Source organism: Barbatula barbatula (genome assembly GCF_947034865.1).
Source record: "Barbatula barbatula genome assembly, chromosome: 14".
Lineage (NCBI taxonomy): Eukaryota > Metazoa > Chordata > Actinopteri > Cypriniformes > Nemacheilidae > Barbatula > Barbatula barbatula.
The window spans coordinates 4,283,573-4,301,832 of record NC_136777.1 but is presented as its reverse complement, the minus strand read 5'-3'; the positions used below and the strand labels follow the sequence as shown (position 1 = coordinate 4,301,832).

The window sequence follows — 18,260 nt, the reverse complement described above, 5'->3', positions numbered from 1 at the left end:
ATGATCATTTCCAAACCAGAATTCACGTCTTGCATTAAACATATAACATTCAACATACACAGCAACAATGTCCCGAATCTATTTCATTAAAAATCTCTTTTTCAAGTTATCTACTGGCCAGCCTTACTGGCTCTGTACATAAATGTCATCACATTGAAGACAACAGCTGACCGCTCTGACACTGCCGTTAAAAACACTTTGATGTTTACTGTGAAAGGGAGGTCAAGTATGAGAGAATCAAAGGTTTACAGGCCCGACACACATCAGGGTCACAGCCTAAAATGGCAAGCAAACCACAAAGAGCAACGTCAACCCAGAAAGATCATTCAAGGTCGAGACTGGCGATCACTCATCCAGCGTTGTCCTACTATAGAAATCTGTCTCTCGCAGGGGTATCATCCAATCCTCCCAGAACGAACAAACATACTACACTGACATTATGACAACCATGAATTCTAAACATCCCTGCAGTTTCCTGTAAAAACGATTAGCATTGTTTTGACCCACCACATTTTGTACATGTACATATGCATACAGATTGCAATGCCACATTCAACACATGAGCTTTAAAAGAGAATGATGACAGTTAAACGCAACAGAAACACATTTCAAGAAGTATTTTATCTCCCGGCACTGGCAGGTGGAAGTGGACTGAACACTAACCAAGGTCAAGCAGGTTTGATCAAATATTTCCTTTAATCATTTGGGGACATATACATCTTAAACTCTGAATGTCGCAGCTAGTTTGCGTGAAGGGGATGTGTGCTCATTCAGCGGCGGCGAAGCTGAAATTGATTGTCACTAGATTGAAAATTAGCAGTCTGCTAAACCTCTTGGCTTGTGTGGGGCCTGTCGGATTACAAATCAGGTAATCATTTTCCATTGTATTGGACCCTTAGAAGCACTGACCCCAGGAGGCCGAACCTCCTCTGAAAGTAGCACAGCAAGAATACTGATAGCAGCGTTGGATCTGGCAACATCACAGAAAGACACAGTGGCAGAGCATTATTACTATCAATCCAACGCAAACAAAAACCGTGCGACAGAATCTGAGACGCGACCTTCAGCGAATAGGACTATAATTGCTTTTTTTCATGGATCTACCGAAAGACATGATACCAGATCTTGGAGTGTGGGTATAAAAGTGCATTGATGGATCACAATGCAAGGAAAATGCAATACATTTATTACAAAATTTAACAAGTAGGCCTCTTCAGGTTGATGCTACACCCCTTTGCTACATGTCGTTTTGACCCTCTCTGGGTTTCTTTTGTGACAAAAGCCAGCTAAACATCCTGTTTGCTTCAAGGGCAATTTTCACAGTTTTGTATTGTAACAAAACAGCATTTCATGCATACAGAACGATTTCGTTTTTATAAAGTTAAATTTGATAAAAACAGCCGTGGTAAAAATTAAGAGACTATTTTAAATTTTCATTTAATCAGAATTTCTAGATATATTGTGGCCATTCCAGTTAGAAGTCTGTTGAATTTTAACTAAATCAAACCTCAAGAGTGACATACAGTAAGGAGTTATAACCATTTTTTTTTACTTTTCCTAAATTCATGTACAAATATTGGTGTTGCATGGCTTGGGGTGAATATGAACTTGTTTTCTTTGCAGCATTTGAGCATCTTTTCTCTTATTTTGACCCGTTTCTACAGTTTTTATTTTCTGAAAATCAATGCAAATAGAAACATTTTCATTTTCATTTGGCATATATATTGTTAGAAGTTCACAGAATGAAACGAAAATGATAATTCTAACCAAACATATACCTATAAATAGTCAATTCTGAAAATAATTCTTAAATCGTCTCTTAATGTTTTCCACTGTTGTATAAATTACCTAAATAAACATTACACACTATGGAGCAGATGACTGGTTGCCAAGGAGAAAACTGAAATCATTTCGTATTATTAAAGGTCATACCTTAACAATATTTAACCAAGAATTTCATTCAATCACAGTCAGAGCAAATACGCATAACATTAACATGTTCTGTCCTTAACATTAGACAATATTTTGACACAGTATAGTGGTTTTGTGGTAACCTTATAGCTGAAGAGCAGGCTGCTATCACATAAGAACCATTAATGAACGGAGAGCCACTGAGATCTTCCTCTCACTCCATTTTGGAGTGTCCTTAAACAAAACACTTTATCCCAGAATAAGTGTCTGGACCACATTAAAAATATAAGCCAAATCAAGAATGTGACCCAAGGGGTCAAAGTTTGGCTACTCTCAACCTCAGACGGCTAGCCCTTGAACCACCCAAAGTCGCTTTCAACATTTGATGCTTACAAAGTTGGATGAGACTTGCAGACCTTCTTAATATATCAAATATTGTGAATCAAATATAATAAATTTGTAATGGAATGGAATAACAAATACTGTGCAAAACAATATTACTGAATGATCTGACAAAGCATACAGATCAGAAAAGTGACATAATAGTGCAGTTATATATATATTTATATAGATAAATTAAATATATTGTACAAGAATATCAACAAATGTCTACAGTGCTTTATATATGATGCTAAAGAAAACGATGCAAAAGCTTCACATCTACCCAACATAACACAGACCACTATAATAGCTTTCCCATTTGCAACTAAAGTGCTTGAAAGCAGAAATAAATAAATAGAATGAAAAAGCAACATTTGAATAGTATCCCTGTTTCCACTTTGCAGGTGCGCGTGCGTGGCTGATATCTGATTGAAAATAAAGCACTACACCCTTGGTCGGGTATGACGACTTAATGGGATTCCATGTCCATCTTTACAGCAGGAAAAAACTGCATCAATTTCATAAAGTGGTGGCTTAATACAAGACGTGAATGGTGAAGTAATGTCAAAATAGCGCAAAGGAGAGGTAAGATCATAAAAAAAACACACTGTCCTGTATGGATTTCACAGAGATTCCCCTCCAAAGCCCATATTCTAAATATGTCTTCAGAGAATTTGCTGAATATTGCTTGTAAATGGCGAATACAGAAAAACACAAAGCTGCCATGTGTTGCAATCCCAGAAGATTTATGAATCATTATTGCATGAACGTTGCAAATACTGGCAAGATCCACTTCTTGAAAACCTTTGAAGAAACACTGAAAACAGTGTCATCATGAAAAGATATGTTACGAAGAATGTGCTGGGGTGCTCTTCTCCATACAATGAAAGCGAATGGGGACTGGGGCTGTCAAGTTCCAAAAATGAACAAAAAAGCAAGATAAAAGTTTCTCTTGAGTTCCATGAACGTCCCATTGTCATTGTATGTCTGAAACTACACAATAGTAAATAACGAGAGAAATGTCTTTATTGGGTGTACTATCCCTTTAAGATGCAATCCATCTGCAAGGTCCCATAACAACGATGCCTCAATCTATTACTTTGACACCAGCTTTATCTTTAACTGCAGAATTTTTTCGTTATGGCGAATGAATTGCTGTCCTCCTGATGCGATGGCCGCCCACAGTTCAGGAAATTACCTCACTTTTATCTTTACACTCATTTTAAATTTGAGCTTTGCTGAAGGGCACACCTGACGGACTTTGCCTTTCACTTATTTGATGAAAGTGTGAATAGAGCCGGCTCAGAGCGAGCAGAGGACATACAGCCCTAGTCCGATTTTTCTGAGATCTAGATTCAAATGTGCGCAGAGGTGGACACCTCAGCAACTCCTCGACAACTGGATCTGATTACCTTTCAAAACCGTCCGTGGTACTCATGTAAGAAAGTGAAATTCAGAAAAAGCATTCAGCTTTTAAACATCCTTGACATTTAAAACAAAAGCTTGGATTGGTAACGGACTCCGGGCTGATGATAGGAAGCATTTAAGATCACGACGGCGGACGTATTTGAAGATTTTTAGGATGTTTTTCCATCTAACCTTGTACTTTGCAGCCAAATGCCAAAAGTCCACTCTAAAGAACGCTATATTAAACAGAAACGCAGCCCAAGGACTTGGCCTCGGGCCATCTGAACAAATATATATTTTCCCTTTAATTACTTAACCTAAAAGGTTAATCTCCAAGGATCTCTTGGATAGCGGCTCCATCCGCAATCCATCTGGGTTTACTGTCCCACTACCGATCGACGAAATCCCCGCCACGAGGCACAGGCACAATGATGCGGCTCTCGGAAATAGGGCCGCGCATTAATGGCAGGCAAAGCCGGGCGTTGTTTGAATCCTTCCTTCGTACTTTTTGGCCCGAGCTCTCATCTCAGCAGGTTCAAGGTCCTTGCATCATGCACAGCTGCCCGCTTCAATAAATGCACAATCTTTCAGTGCTTGCTGCTGTTGGGCGCCACCAGCGATTTGCACTTTCCATTAGACATCATGCTGAAAGATGCCAGAAGAACAGAGAGCAGGCCAAAAAAACACATATTTATTCTCACTCGGGGTCTCAAGTCTAAGTCACTAATAACTGTTGCGTATATGTGAGGAAAAGGGATTTAAAACAGGTGCAGACCAAATTATTCTTACCCCGTTGTATTGTTGATGAATCCGAATTACTTAAAGGGATAGTGTCATAATTGACTCCCCCACTTGTCATTTCAAACCTGTGTGACTTTCTTCCGCAGTACATGAAATAAGTTATTTTGAAGACAGTTACCAAACAGCTCAGTAGCCATTCAAACACGGTATGGACACAAAACCAATGCAAGTGAATGGGTGTTGTTCAACAAAATATCTTCTTTTGTGTTAGAAAGAAGGAAAGTCATACAGGATTGAAATGACAAGAGGGGGAGTAAATGATGACAAAATTATCTTTATGGGTGAACTATCACTTTAAAAGGAGAGTGCGTGTGCATGCAGTATACAAGTAGCATAAGTTAATACTACACGGCGTGGAGAATGGATCTCTTTAAAGACACAAGTACACCCAAAAATAAACATTTTGTCATCATTAATTCACCTTCAGGTTCTGCAAAACCTTGTATATGACTCTTGCTCTGTGTAACACAAAAGAAGATATTTCAAGAAATATTTCATGTCCATCCGATGGGAGTCAATGGGGACAAGCGTTGTTCGGTTACCAACATTCTTCAAAATATCTTCTTTAGTGTTCTGAAGGAAAAAAAAATCATACAGGTTTGAAATGACATTACAGTGTGTAAGAGTGAATAATCCCGATTTAACATACACAGTTAGTGAATGAGACCCACTGTGACTATGCACTGAACCATCTCCCAGAGATAAATGCATGCAAAAATAAAGCGTTTGGCCAAAACTGAAACCCAATGACTTATTTAGAGGGTCTTTTACCCTGTTGCTCTGGGACCGCATGCAACTCTGTGGCTTTGAAGTGCAACTCAAACAGAGCATTTAAATAAACAGGCTGATGACAAGCTGTAAGAGAGACGGTAAAAGGATTATGCTTCATAAAAGATAAAAGTAGAGACCTATTTTGGACATTTACGGCCCTTCTTAAATTCATACTGTACAGTTGAAAAAATGGTGTTCTCTAATGCAACTCCAGGCTTAAAGTGGGATTTATAAAGTTTACTGTCAGATTTGCCGAGATCTTTGACGGTCTGAGGACTGTCATACGACAGCTAAAGTGTTGTACCACACAAAGCATCAAACCATTTTTGGTTTAACAGGACACAGCGCTGCAGAGTTTGAATAAAACCGGGTGGCTGAAACCAGTCAAGAGCTCTCAAAGAGGCTGTTAAAGCACGTCAGTGGATGTTAAAAGGGCTTCACGCTGGGATGCGAATTCCACTACTAACAAACGGTGCACATTTGTGCACCTGACATCATAAAAATTCAAGCATGTGAACACAGTAAAATTACCACCAGAATGAATGTCTCGAACTGCTTGATGAAAGACATTTCTTTTAAGCCTTCAAGACAAGCGGGATGATCGCAAAAAACGCCACCGTTGTAATTTCTCAGTTTTCAATGACGCAGGAGGACAGTGATCTCAAATTCTTCTTAGTAAAATCGCCTTTACGGGTCTGACCTGACAGTCTCCTCATACATATTGGATTCTGCTTTGCTGGATGGAGCTTCATCTCCACCTACAGGCTGCTGGAAAATCTCTGCACATGATGCCGAGGATGATGGGAGGGGGGCTGCAATCAATGCGACTAATTCAAGAACTGCAGCAGAGCAAAAATGCCACTGAGAGAAAGGGGGAAAAGGCTGGATAATTCCATTCGAAACCGCTGCGGTTCTATCCACAGGAAAAACGCTATCTACACACCTTAATCGTTGTATAATGACCTGCGCGTGTGTGACTGCGGGTGGGACGTGGTAGGATGCGGCTGTTGATCGAGGGCAATCTATTAATTACCTTTAGATTTCACTGCAGCAGGTGATTGTAATGCAAATACCCAAAGCTCAGAGTGTTAATAGCCCCTGGTAGAAAAGCAGCGAACAGCACGTTCAGAATTCATTTTTTGGAGAACAAAGACACTTTTCCTAGATGAGTTCATGAGAGGTGTTGACACCACACTTTCTCAGAGGAATCAAATTTGTTCCTGCTCCTCCTGCTTGGATTGAGCTTGTCTGGATGAAACCGTGACCCTCCACACGAGTGCCACGGGATGAGCTCGAAAGCAAACAAAAAAGAAAGACAAACAGCACGAGTTCAAAAGCAAACAGTCAATCTCCGCAGAATAAACCTCTGCTCTATCGATGGGTGTAGCAGACTGAATATGTAAATACAGAAAACTGAAAATCATGCGTATTATGCAAGCACGAGTTACAACTCAAACCCCTCTCCACATGGGCCTTTAAAGCAGACGTAGTGTAGCCCGTAACCATTTTTCTGGTGAATGGATCGCTCTGCAGCCTGCGCTGTGTGTCTCATCGGCTCACATGCGATCACACGACGATCTCTCTGTTCTCTATCTTCTCAAGAAACCTAACGCGTCGGGGACATTGATCTTTATCCGCCTAGCCCGCTTCCATGCATGATGCCTGCATGAAGGACCACACGGCACACCAGGAAGACTTTTACTGGGACGTTTGTCTTTTCCTTTTAAGTTTCATGTCTTTCTGAAGTACAGACATGATGCTGCCCCGCTGCATCGCACATAGACGGCAGGGTGCAACCCCTGATCTTCCACAAAGCCTGGAATGAAAGGATCAAACCCTGTGTGGATGCCGCGGCAAAGGGAGAAGAAATGCAACATGGGAAATGAAGAATAAGAAGAAGTTCACATATTCAGTAGAAGTTCAGTATAGCGTGATTGCAACACAGATTTAAAAAGGCAGTATTAAAGGAACAGCTCATCCAAACATTTTAATTGTCATCATTTAGTTACCCTCTGGTTGTTCCAAACCTTTATAAATGTCTTTGTTCTGCTGAACACAAAGGAAGATATTTGGAAGAATGTCAGTAACCAAACAGATCTCATCCCCCATTTAATGCCATACAAGAGAAAATAAATACTTACTGACATGCTTCCAAATATCTTCCTTCCTGAAAGATGATGATAGAATTTTCATTTTTCCTTTCTCTTTAAGGTCAGGTGTTTGTTTAAACCCCTAACCTTATGTATGAGATGCCTGCCTTTGCACAAATAACGTCATAACCCACTTTTACAAAGCTATATTTTTATAATTACAGTATTTTCATTGCGTTCTGACACAATTCACTCCAAAGTTCTCCTGGACTTTTGCATCTCAGACACCTCCCAACCAACACACATCAATTTTGAGCACAAAATCATATTTATTTTTTGTTCTTGGACAACTCAGACCCGACAGCTGGACGAGGGATTTGTGACGCGTCTACCTGCTCTGTCATCGTTAATCTTCTGATGATGAAACTGAGGCTTTTTGATTGGCTGGTTTGTATTGGTTGACAGCTTGTCTCTCGCGTATTTGGCACCGCTCGACAGACTCTGTGCCGTCCTGCTACTGGCGGCCTGTTCTGCGCAGCATCTGTTCACAAACTCTAATGATAATCAGGCAAGTGTATCATAACTCAATTTTATGTTACCTTGTCCTAGCCTGCAACATTGCTGAAAGATATTATTTAGAGTGGAAGCAATGGAGGACTCAATTAAAGCATGCACGTGTGTCATTGAGATATATTTGACGCTCTGAAGTCGGCAGAAGACGCAATGAAAGACGGACAACCGTGCGTGTTTTCGGCGAGACTTTCCGACCTTGTTTGTAGAAAAGGTCACTTGACAAATGCGGCTTTTTACCCACGCGGACAAGAGATTTATTCAGCTGAAAACTGCACTCGCTTTAGTTTAATTTCACCAAGAAGGTACCGCACAAATAAAACTGTCCTGTGGCTTTTGTAGACTGATGTCAAATCGTGTGCACGCCGTAATTTATAACCCGAGGCACTGGACGTTAACGGTGAGCGGTGGATTGTTCCGGCTCCCACAATGCACTGCACACAATAAGGGAAGCAGATGATGATGGAAATATGAATGGTACATTCTCTAAAATGAAAGGTGGGGAAATTAAATTTACTGCATTTTTCATCTCCAGTTCCAAGACGTCTTACAGGGGTCATAACATGAGAAATCAAATTTTCTACGGATAAAAGTTCATTGTACTTTGAAAAAATACTGTAACTTTCAAAACTCAAACCTTTGCTCCAGTTCAAAAAGGAAACGTATCAACATCAAGCCGCAAAATCCCCTGGATTTCTGACATCAGAAACTTAAAACTTTCAAAAGATAAAGCAAAAAGCCCTGTTTGTAAAGACCAACTGTTTCTCATTCCACATGTGAAGAAGACATTTACACACAACATGTAAAACAGTCAGTGTCATATCAAAGACCAAGAAACACAAATAAAATAAATAAGTGCACACGAAGGGGGACAAAATGATAGAAAAATTTACATTTCAAATATATTACTTACTATAGTAGCCGTACAAAACTGTGTCTTCAATCTGCTGCCTTGTTTCGTTGTTTGCTGCCCAGTCCTAGATTTCCAAAAAAACCCACAATAATGTCAGAATAAACAATACAATGCACTGTCACACATTAAATTACGTCAGCATAAGATTTTTTATATCTTCTATATCAGCACATCAAATGGTACCATGGGATAGTGGTAATTCAAAGAACCTTATTTTCAAGTACACTGTGTATTTTTTATTCCCAATGTGTCAGAGATTCCATCAAAACCGTGACCTGACACTCAGTACATCCAAATGCCAGAGAGAATTGCAGTCTGCCTCACTACAGTAAATCTCTCTCTCTTTCTCAATAAACTATATTCCTGCATTCATAACTCCCCATTTCAAAATGCCAAGAGATCAAACTCGTAATTGCTAGACAAAGAACATAATTTCTGTGTTGCTTTAAACTAATGTGACGTTTGCTTTTGGTCCTTACAAAATAAACAAGCACAGGCATAACAAGAAATTTTATCAGAGATTATGAACAATGACCTGAAACTTTGATCAATCATTTTTCATGACTTGTCAAGAGCTCATTGTGTTAGCAGCACAAAGCCCATGGGTTTGAGAACACACATACTGGGAAAACAAATGTTTAGTCTATTACAATGTTGGCTACTGTAGAAAAACAACATGGCGAATTACATGCAAGGGGTCCCTCGCTGTAAATAGCTAATTCTAAAATAATTAAAACATAACGCCTCATCATGTAAGGTCTTTGTGCACCACTGAACACATAGATATTGCATTTCTGTCAGCCTAAAAGTTTTACCTTTAAAATATATGCCACTTGGATTGCTTTTTATTAGTCTAACACAATGGCATTCACATTTTTAGCTCTTGCTTAAACTCTGCCGCCTAATTTAACGCGTTCGCCATCGTTGCTTTCCAAATATCCTTCCTAGAATAATGGAGATCTGTGAAAACAAAACCGGTCTGATTTAACAACACTTAATCAGGCAAGTTAAACGTACAAGAATGCATCCTCATTAGCTGAAACCCTGGCCTGTCACTCATTGCCGTAATCTCTTTCGAGCAGAGAAACAGAAATAAACCTGAATAAAGGAGTCAGGAAGGTTCCTCTGCCCATTAAGCCAGTTTACTCAGCTGTAGCAAGAGACATTTGATCGCCGCATCAGAAAAACGGATTACCAGTGGGCCAAAGCCAAGAAGATCGCTGCCATTATCTCGCATGTTTATCCAAAGACTTGACGGCATCTTCCATTTCAGCCTCCCACAACAAAAGCAGTTGTCTGCTGGATTTATTATGCGGCGTGAATCACTGCCACACTTGAGATTGATTTCCATACAACAGTTTAACACCGATTTGGGTTCATGTTTTATATTTCATCAGCATCTTCCCTGCACAGTTACAGTAAATATTCGACTGTGCCCTTTAAGAAGGGCAAACGTGTCTGTGGACTTTAAACGTATATTTTGCAAACTAAAGATCATTGAATGTGTTTTCAGAATGTGCGAGACAGAAGGATCTGTGTCTTCATCAAAGATCTCATTAACCTGACAGAGCTGCTGAGAATCTTGTTAGGTTAACCTCCTCCTCCCAGACACATGACCTCAGATATAATCGTGGAGTCCGGGTTCTGCACAGCACTTCAAAACCCTTAAATTCCAATTAAAGAATGAAACCGGTAATGACTTCTTGTCTAGTTTCGATAAAGTTATATATAGGCTTGACCTCCGCAAGTCCCTTTTAACAATCGTAGGGCAGATTATTATCACAAATTAAAGCCAGGCTGACACTGTCTTTGGATCACAATTTATTCTGGACAGCACGCTCAAGGCTCTTTTACACGTCCGGGTGAAAATACTGAACCAGCCATCTCCTCAGAAAACATCTAATTTGCTTACATAAGGGTCAACTCTTGGTGCTCAATTGGTTTGCTTTTGTCATTCAAAGAACTACTGAACACTAGATAAGGAAAAAGTCACAAATCGAATCCAAATGACATAATATAATGTGATGAAATTGTACTACCAAAAATTTTGTTACTAACCTCACTATTCTTAGCTTTGTATACTGTGCTAGGCTTTAATGGACTAGTTTTGATGCACTTATGCATTTTGTTGCCTTTGTTGTTATAATTGCTTCCAATGTTTCCTCATCTGTTAGTCGCTTTGGATAAAAGCGTCTGCTAAATGACTAAATGTCAATTTAAATACAAAGTCTAAACCATTTGTCCTCTCTAATTGAAGAATTAGCTTGCCTATAATATTATTGTTATTATTATTTCCCCTATTGTATTGTCTTTTGTATTCCAAACATATATCGCTTTTCTTAAGAGGAACACATAAAACATTGTCTTTACCTTAAATATAACAACATTACATAGTGACCATGTTTGTCGAACTCCTAAAAGGAGAGAAGCATTACATTGTAAAAGTATAGTCTGACTTAACAAGTATTGATTATGATTGAATATGTATTGACAATGTAGAAATAGTCCGCATAGACATTCTTCGATGTTTTGTTTTCTCATTTAAAAGAAAAAAGGTTGCATGGGTTTGGATTGACATGAGAATGAAATATTAATTAAAACATTGTTCTCGTGTTGTTATGAGGTATAGGGCCTAACACTGACGATACAGCAATACAGAAAAACGTTCATAAAGACAGTTTTGTTCCATTTCCAAACTGTGAGATAATATTGTGTTAAATTTTTCATTATCCAAAAGAATCTTGAGTCCACGGATTCATTAATTATGCCGTTCCGTCGCCATAGCAACCACTGTCTCACCGACCCCTTGAGTGTCAGCGTAAAAGAATGAAGTGCTTAATTCAGTTTGTATATACAAACCTGAAGTACAGTATGGATTTTTCTGTCTCTTTATGGGGGACAAGAGTGGGATTTTTATTAAATCTTTCTATATAACTCACAGACTGCATCAAATCTAACTGACATCCGTGAAGTATGAGAACCATTTATATGTCCTAACAGTAATAGTGCCCTTAAAATATTTACAGTTAGACCATCATTTTTAATTTAATAGAAAAGGTCAGAATGTTAAAGTCACATATGATTTGTTGAGACCACGAGACATAAACACAGAAGTCCACTGTAATCTTGTAAAAAAACACAATGAATAACAATCATCCTCAATAACATTCATGAAGGTTTTATTTTAGTTTTTTTATACTGAATGAATCTAACTGTCAAGAAAATGTTTTAAAAGCAAAAATCTAAGTAAACCTACATTTTTAATCATTTGAAATAGTTTGCATCACCTATGAAACTCCTCTGATGATGTCACCAATGTTAACAGGTATTTCAGATAGTGCTTTAGGTAATGCAGCTTTTCTAAACTCTCCCTAAAGATGAAATGTTGTCATTAAATATCCTGTGACAAATTCATGTTTTACCATTATAAAAGTTAAACGGGATGTGAAGACTTGTTCATTTAGATTTTCAAAATTTCGGATTTGATTTATTCGCAAATTCAACAAAATATGTAACAGAAAATGACGTAAAGCAGGACTTGATTGTATCACAGATTTGGACTCCTACCACACACTGATGGCAGACAAATACTTATTTTTAGAACAATGTGCACTGATCATTCACACTAACCCCAGTGGATTTCATTTTGTCTTAAGACAATGCAAGACAAGTTTATCTCTAACACCTTTAATAATGGAGCCACGAGGCTGAATTAACCTGTCTGGTAACATAGTTTTGAGAAACCGAATACCTTGTATGTACCATTGGGGTACTTCATGAAGGACACTAGAAAGATATCCACAGGCAGAAGAGCCGATGTGATGAGTGCAATGGCCAGAGCGCATATCGCTGTGATGGTGGAGATGACCTCGCTCTCCTGCCGGCTCTGAAACTTCCGAATATAAACCCAGCAGAAGGCCAAGATGACCTGAATATACGGAGGAAACAGACAATATGGATACTAGGCATCAATATTTCATTAAAATTCAAGTTACATTCAGTAACAGAGTCAAAAGTTGGAACACATATGTTTCTCATGATTTTAAGGGAATCATTAAGCACACATTTTTACTTTAAAAAGCTTTACTGTCATATACTAATATTTTTTGGTAAAACAATTTACACACTAAAAAATTTTGTTACTTTAAAGCTGTACAATCATTGAAATATATAGTTTAAACTGAGAATAATGTAAGTCAAATAAATTAAGTAAATCTGCGTAACTCAAATATTAGAATTGACTCAAATATTAAGTATATTTAAAAAAAAATATTAAAGCTGTTTATTTTTGTGATATATACTAAGGCACTGAATTTGAAGAAAGTTGAAAATCTACATTTAACACACCATCACAATAACAAACCCATAACAAATACATACACAACGAAAACAAAACGTATTTTCTGGTCGCAGTACTGTTGGCAATAGTAACATGGAATAATGGACAGTTCAAAGTACAAACACAAAGACTAAGACAAAGAGTGACTAAATAACGTGTATGTAAACTTATCAATGTTGGAAATGTGTGAATGAACAGATTTTTTTGTATCCGTTTCCTCCCCAGCATATTTTACATTTTGTGGTGTTTTCCTTCAATCATATTGAGGAACATTTTAACACTCTTAAAGGGATACTCCACCCAAAAATGAATATTCTGTCATGAATTACTCACCCTCTAGTTCTTCCAAACACGTATACATTTCTTTGTTTGGTTGAACACAAAGAGAGATATTTTGGAATTATGTTAGCAATCAACCTACCAAAGACATGTACACATGTTTGGAACAACTAGAGAATGAGTAATTCATGACACAATTTTCATTTTTGAGTAGAGTTACCCATAAAATCTCCAATCTCAAACTGATCTGTAATTTCAGACAGACTGCCGGCCTTCTTTAACACGTCCCTTCAGTGAAAGTATTTAAAGTACTCAAAATGTAAATCTACTTTTAATATACCAGCCAGTAGTTGCTCTCCTAAAAAGACAAAGACAAACAAGCCCACAGATTTCAAACGAACCACTGGGACACTTGTCTCTGAAAACCCTAATGTTGTATCTCATTAACAAAACAGAGTGATGAGTCTAACTTTCTGGAGGAACGAGAATAGAAGGTCATATTCCAAACACTGTTGCTGTTTTCAGTCCAGATCAATTAAGAGCCCGGTGCGTATTAGACTCAGCCTGGACGCATCGGTCAGATAATGACCAATGTTCTCTATTTAAACAGGATCAACTAGGAGCGTTATATAACACAAAAAGCAGCTCCCTTTGCATAGAATGCTGCAATTTAGCACCCAGACTTGGTATAATACAAACAAATTTGAGATTTAATGTAAGTTTCATGAACACTCCAACACCATTGGTATAACAAACAGATGAGAATAATATACAGTGTGAAGTCCACACACCACAGCTCCAGAAATATAAAAACTTTTAATATTAGACTTTCACGAAGCATGTGACACGCAGGTTTCTTCATCACACTTCATAAGCTCTTTATCTTTTTTGTTCGAGCACCCACTTTTTGCTGGTATGAGTTTTAATTTTGTGCCAATTTGTTTGCACTTTTCTTGGGAATCCACACTGCTTACTAACAGCATTCTCTCAATATAAAGTTGAACTAGAAAGGTTTTCGGTAGCTCAACCGGTAAAGCACTGTATATTGTGGGTTTGATCCACAGTAAACACGCAAAGCTGTATAAAAATGATGTCACCAATGTTAACAGGTATTTCAGCTACTGCTTTAGGTAATGCAGCTTTTCTAAACTCTCCCCAAGATGAAATGTTGTCATTAAATATCCTGTGACAAATTCATGTTTTACCATTATAAAAGTTAAACGGGTTGTGAAGACTTTTTCATTTTGATTTTCGAAATTCCGTAATTTGATTTATTCGCAAATTCAACAAAATATGTAACAGAAAATGACGTAAAGCAGGACTTGATTATTTAGTTATTTTGCGCCACTCCGTTTGCACTTTTCTTGGGAATCCACCCTGCTTACTAACAGCCTTTTCTCAATATAAAGTCGAACTAGAAAGATTTTCGGTAGCTCAACCGGTAAAGCACTGTATATTGTGGGTTTGATCCACAGTAAACACGCAAAGCTGTATAAAAATGTACGTAAACCCAAATGCACTGTAAATATAAGAGGCAGAGCATTGCATTAGCAGCACAAAGGTCATGGGTTCAATTCACAGTTAATAATAAACAACAACAACCTTTAAAATTCTGTCATCATTCACTCACCCTACTGACTTTCTTTCTTCCACAGAACACCAAAGAAGATATTTTGAAGAACTTTGGTAACCGAACAGCACCGGAACACCATTCGCTTCTATTGCGGAAAACCACCGCAACCCAAAGTGAATGGGGGCCAGTTCAACATTCCTCAAAATATCCTCTTGTTTTGTGTTCTGCGGAACACATAAAGACTTACAGGTTTGAAATGGCAAGCGGGTGAGTCACTTTAATGCTCTGTAAGTCACGTTGGATAAAGTCTGACTGCCACATGCATACTTGTAAGCAAAGCTAGTGGAATAAAGTACTTGACTTTAAAATCACACACACACACAAATCACACACTTCATTAATACCAAATAACCCTAAAACTGTGTAAAGCTGCTTTGCAACGGTGTAAACTTTAAAATACAAATAAACGTGTATTAAATAAACATATAGCACACCTGACATCACTGACCTGAAATCAAATGAAATACCAAAAGCAAGAATGAAAACCAAAGTGTACTTTAATAACTGCTTCATCAAGAAACAGCGTAAATATCTCAGCTGTACCTCCATGTTGACAGTAAACACAGAAATGATTGTGACAGGTGATAGATGTGTGTTGATCACAAGCAAGCTAGTGGAATATCGAGCCACGGACCAGCGGGACACCTACCAGAATATAAGCCCTAATACTAAAATAACACAACACGCAAAGTATAACAGACAGTTTTTGAGTCTTACCAGTAAAACGAGGGTAAAAATGGACCATCCGAGAACAGATTCGGAGAGTAACGCCACTGCTGTCGCCATGACGGCTTCACTTCCTGCAACACTGACGACGCGCGTCACATGACCGATGATGTCACACGGTGAGCGCGCTGGAAGGCGAATCCAAGGACCCGGAAGAGGTAAACCCCCAAGCGCAACATGGCAGCGTACGCAGCGCAACGTGACGATGAGCTATGCGATGGAGATGATGATGTACCCGAGCTGTATAACAGCGACGGCGAAGAGTGGAATTCAATGGAGGAAGAAGGATCTGACCACGTGTCGGTGCCGTGCGTCTTCTGTGATAGGAATCTCGGGTCGGTTGATGAAACGTTCCTACACTGTAAGGCAGACCACGGTGTGTTCATTCCAGATCTTGTGAATAAACACAGCCTCGATGATTATGGCTATATAAAGATGATCAACTACATCAGAGTGAATAAGTGTTCTGCAGAGACTTTGTTGACGGTTCCAAATGGCTCACTGCCGTGGGACAGCGACGAATACATGAAGCCAGTCCTGCCCGATGACCCATTACTGCAGATCGATGTGGAAGAACTGAGTGGGGCCACGGCCATGATGTCGAGCCCTTCGATTGAAAATCAAGAATCTGGACTGCTTTACAGAACCATGCGAGCTGAAGAAGCTCTGGCTCGAGCCGTGGAAGATATGAACAAACTTAAATTGCTGGCCCAAGACCTACTGCTAAACGCAGACACGAGCTGTGGCCGTTCCAGCCTGGGGCCCGTCGCAGAGTTGAGAGATGATGAAGATGAGGCGTACTTTAGCTCTTACGGGCATTACAGCATCCACGAAGAGATGCTGAAGGACCGCGTGCGCACTGAAAGCTATCGAGACTTTATGTATAACAACATGGATGTCTTTAAAGACAAGGTGGTGCTTGACGTCGGCTGTGGTACGGGAATCCTCTCCATGTTCGCCGCCAAAGCGGGAGCCAGGAAGGTCATCGCTGTCGACCAATCGGAGATCATTTACCAGGCAATTGACATTGTCAGGTCAAATCAACTCGAGGACACTATCACACTGATCAAGGGGAGAATAGAGGAAATAAACCTGCCCGTGGAAAAAGTGGACATCATTATTTCAGAATGGATGGGTTACTTCCTGTTGTTCGAGTCGATGCTGGACTCTGTGATATACGCGAGGGATCGTTACCTTGCTCCCGATGGTTTGGTCTTTCCAGATCGCTGCAATATCAGCCTGGCGGCAGTGGGGGACGTTCAGAAACACAATGACTGTGTTGCTTTTTGGGATGATGTTTATGGCTTCAAGATGACCTGTATGAAGAAGGCTGTGGTGCCGGAGGCGGTAGTAGGGGTCCTGAAGCCCGAGACGGTCATTTCGGAACCCGCAGTTATAAAGACTATTGACTGTGGTACTGTGACTCTGTCTGAATTGGAGTTCAGGGCAGATTTCACACTGAAAATAAAGCTCGACACCTTCTGTACAGCAATCGTAGGCTATTTTGACATTTTCTTCGACATGTGTTGCAGAAACAAGGTTGAGTTTTCCACATCTCCGAACTGCCCGAAGACCCACTGGAAACAAACCATGTTTATACTGGAGAGTCCGATCTCTGTCAAAGCTGGAGAAGAACTTCAAGGTCAAATTACTGTACATAAAAACAAAAAGGACCCCAGAGCACTGCTTATTACTCTGGATCTTTCCGGTTTGAGGCAAACCTACAACCTCCAGTGAGAGTTCCCCTTTTATTGGGGAAGAACAGCATGTGTGGAACATGCTATCAAAAAGTAGAATTTCTTCACGTAGAAATGTTTTTGAATAATATAGGTCGAGTTGGTTAACATCTAAACCCATTATGTCAATGGGTTTTTTGGCCATTTCTTATTATTGTGTCATTTTTCAATATAATAAAAATAGCTGAATATGAAAAATAATCTGGTCCGGAATGATTTCACTTTTTATGTTATTTTATCATATCTGACATTTGTTTTCTCTGTTCATGTTTAAGATAATTAAATAAAAAAAATCTAAGTTTGAAAATTCTATAAGCAAACATGTGATTTTTTTAGTCTTTCTCCTAAAGACTTATTTCCAAATTTCCTGACATTTAAAGGGAAAATTAAAATTCTGTGATGAATTTCTCAACCTCAAGTTGTTCCAAACCTGTATACAGTTCTTTATTCTAGTTATTATCTGTAAACATATTTACATTTCTGAAACATCATTGACTACCATAGTAGGTCAAAGGTACCGTTTGTTTTTCGAAATTCTTCCAAATATCTCATTTTGTATTCAACAACGAAAAGAATATATATAATATTACTATAGAAGCTCATTGGTGCCCGAGAAATCGGATGTGCTAAATTGCTTCCTATTGTGTAGCCTGCATTCTTCCAAATATCTTTGTGTTCAACCAAAAAAAACTATACAGATTTG

The 18,260-nt window shown here is 38.9% G+C and overlaps 2 protein-coding genes across 2 annotated transcripts in view; one reads left to right on the top strand and one right to left on the bottom strand.

Moving 5' to 3' along the window:
• Nucleotides 1-15,947, bottom strand: part of lmbrd1 (LMBR1 domain containing 1) — a 65,909-nt gene extending 49,962 nt beyond the window's left edge. The window contains exons 1-3 of the mRNA XM_079473242.1: nucleotides 15,813-15,947; nucleotides 12,596-12,772; nucleotides 8,845-8,908 (exon numbers count right to left, since the gene is read on the bottom strand). Of these exons, the coding sequence (XP_079329368.1) occupies nucleotides 8,845-8,908; nucleotides 12,596-12,772; nucleotides 15,813-15,881 (310 nt within the window). The 5' untranslated portion in view covers nucleotides 15,882-15,947. The remainder of the gene's footprint in view (nucleotides 1-8,844; nucleotides 8,909-12,595; nucleotides 12,773-15,812) is intronic.
• Nucleotides 15,912-17,861, top strand: prmt3 (protein arginine methyltransferase 3). The gene has a single exon (XM_079473243.1). The coding sequence runs from the start codon at nucleotides 15,999-16,001 to the stop codon at nucleotides 17,556-17,558; it is 1,560 nt and encodes a 519-aa protein (XP_079329369.1). The 5' UTR covers nucleotides 15,912-15,998; the 3' UTR covers nucleotides 17,559-17,861.
• The last annotated feature ends 399 nt before the right edge of the window (nucleotides 17,862-18,260 follow it).

Excerpts from the sequence above, each read along its gene's own strand:
- prmt3 (XM_079473243.1), top strand. The coding sequence starts at position 15,999 with ATGGCAGCGTACGCAGCGCAACGTGACGATGAGCTATGCGATGGAGAT.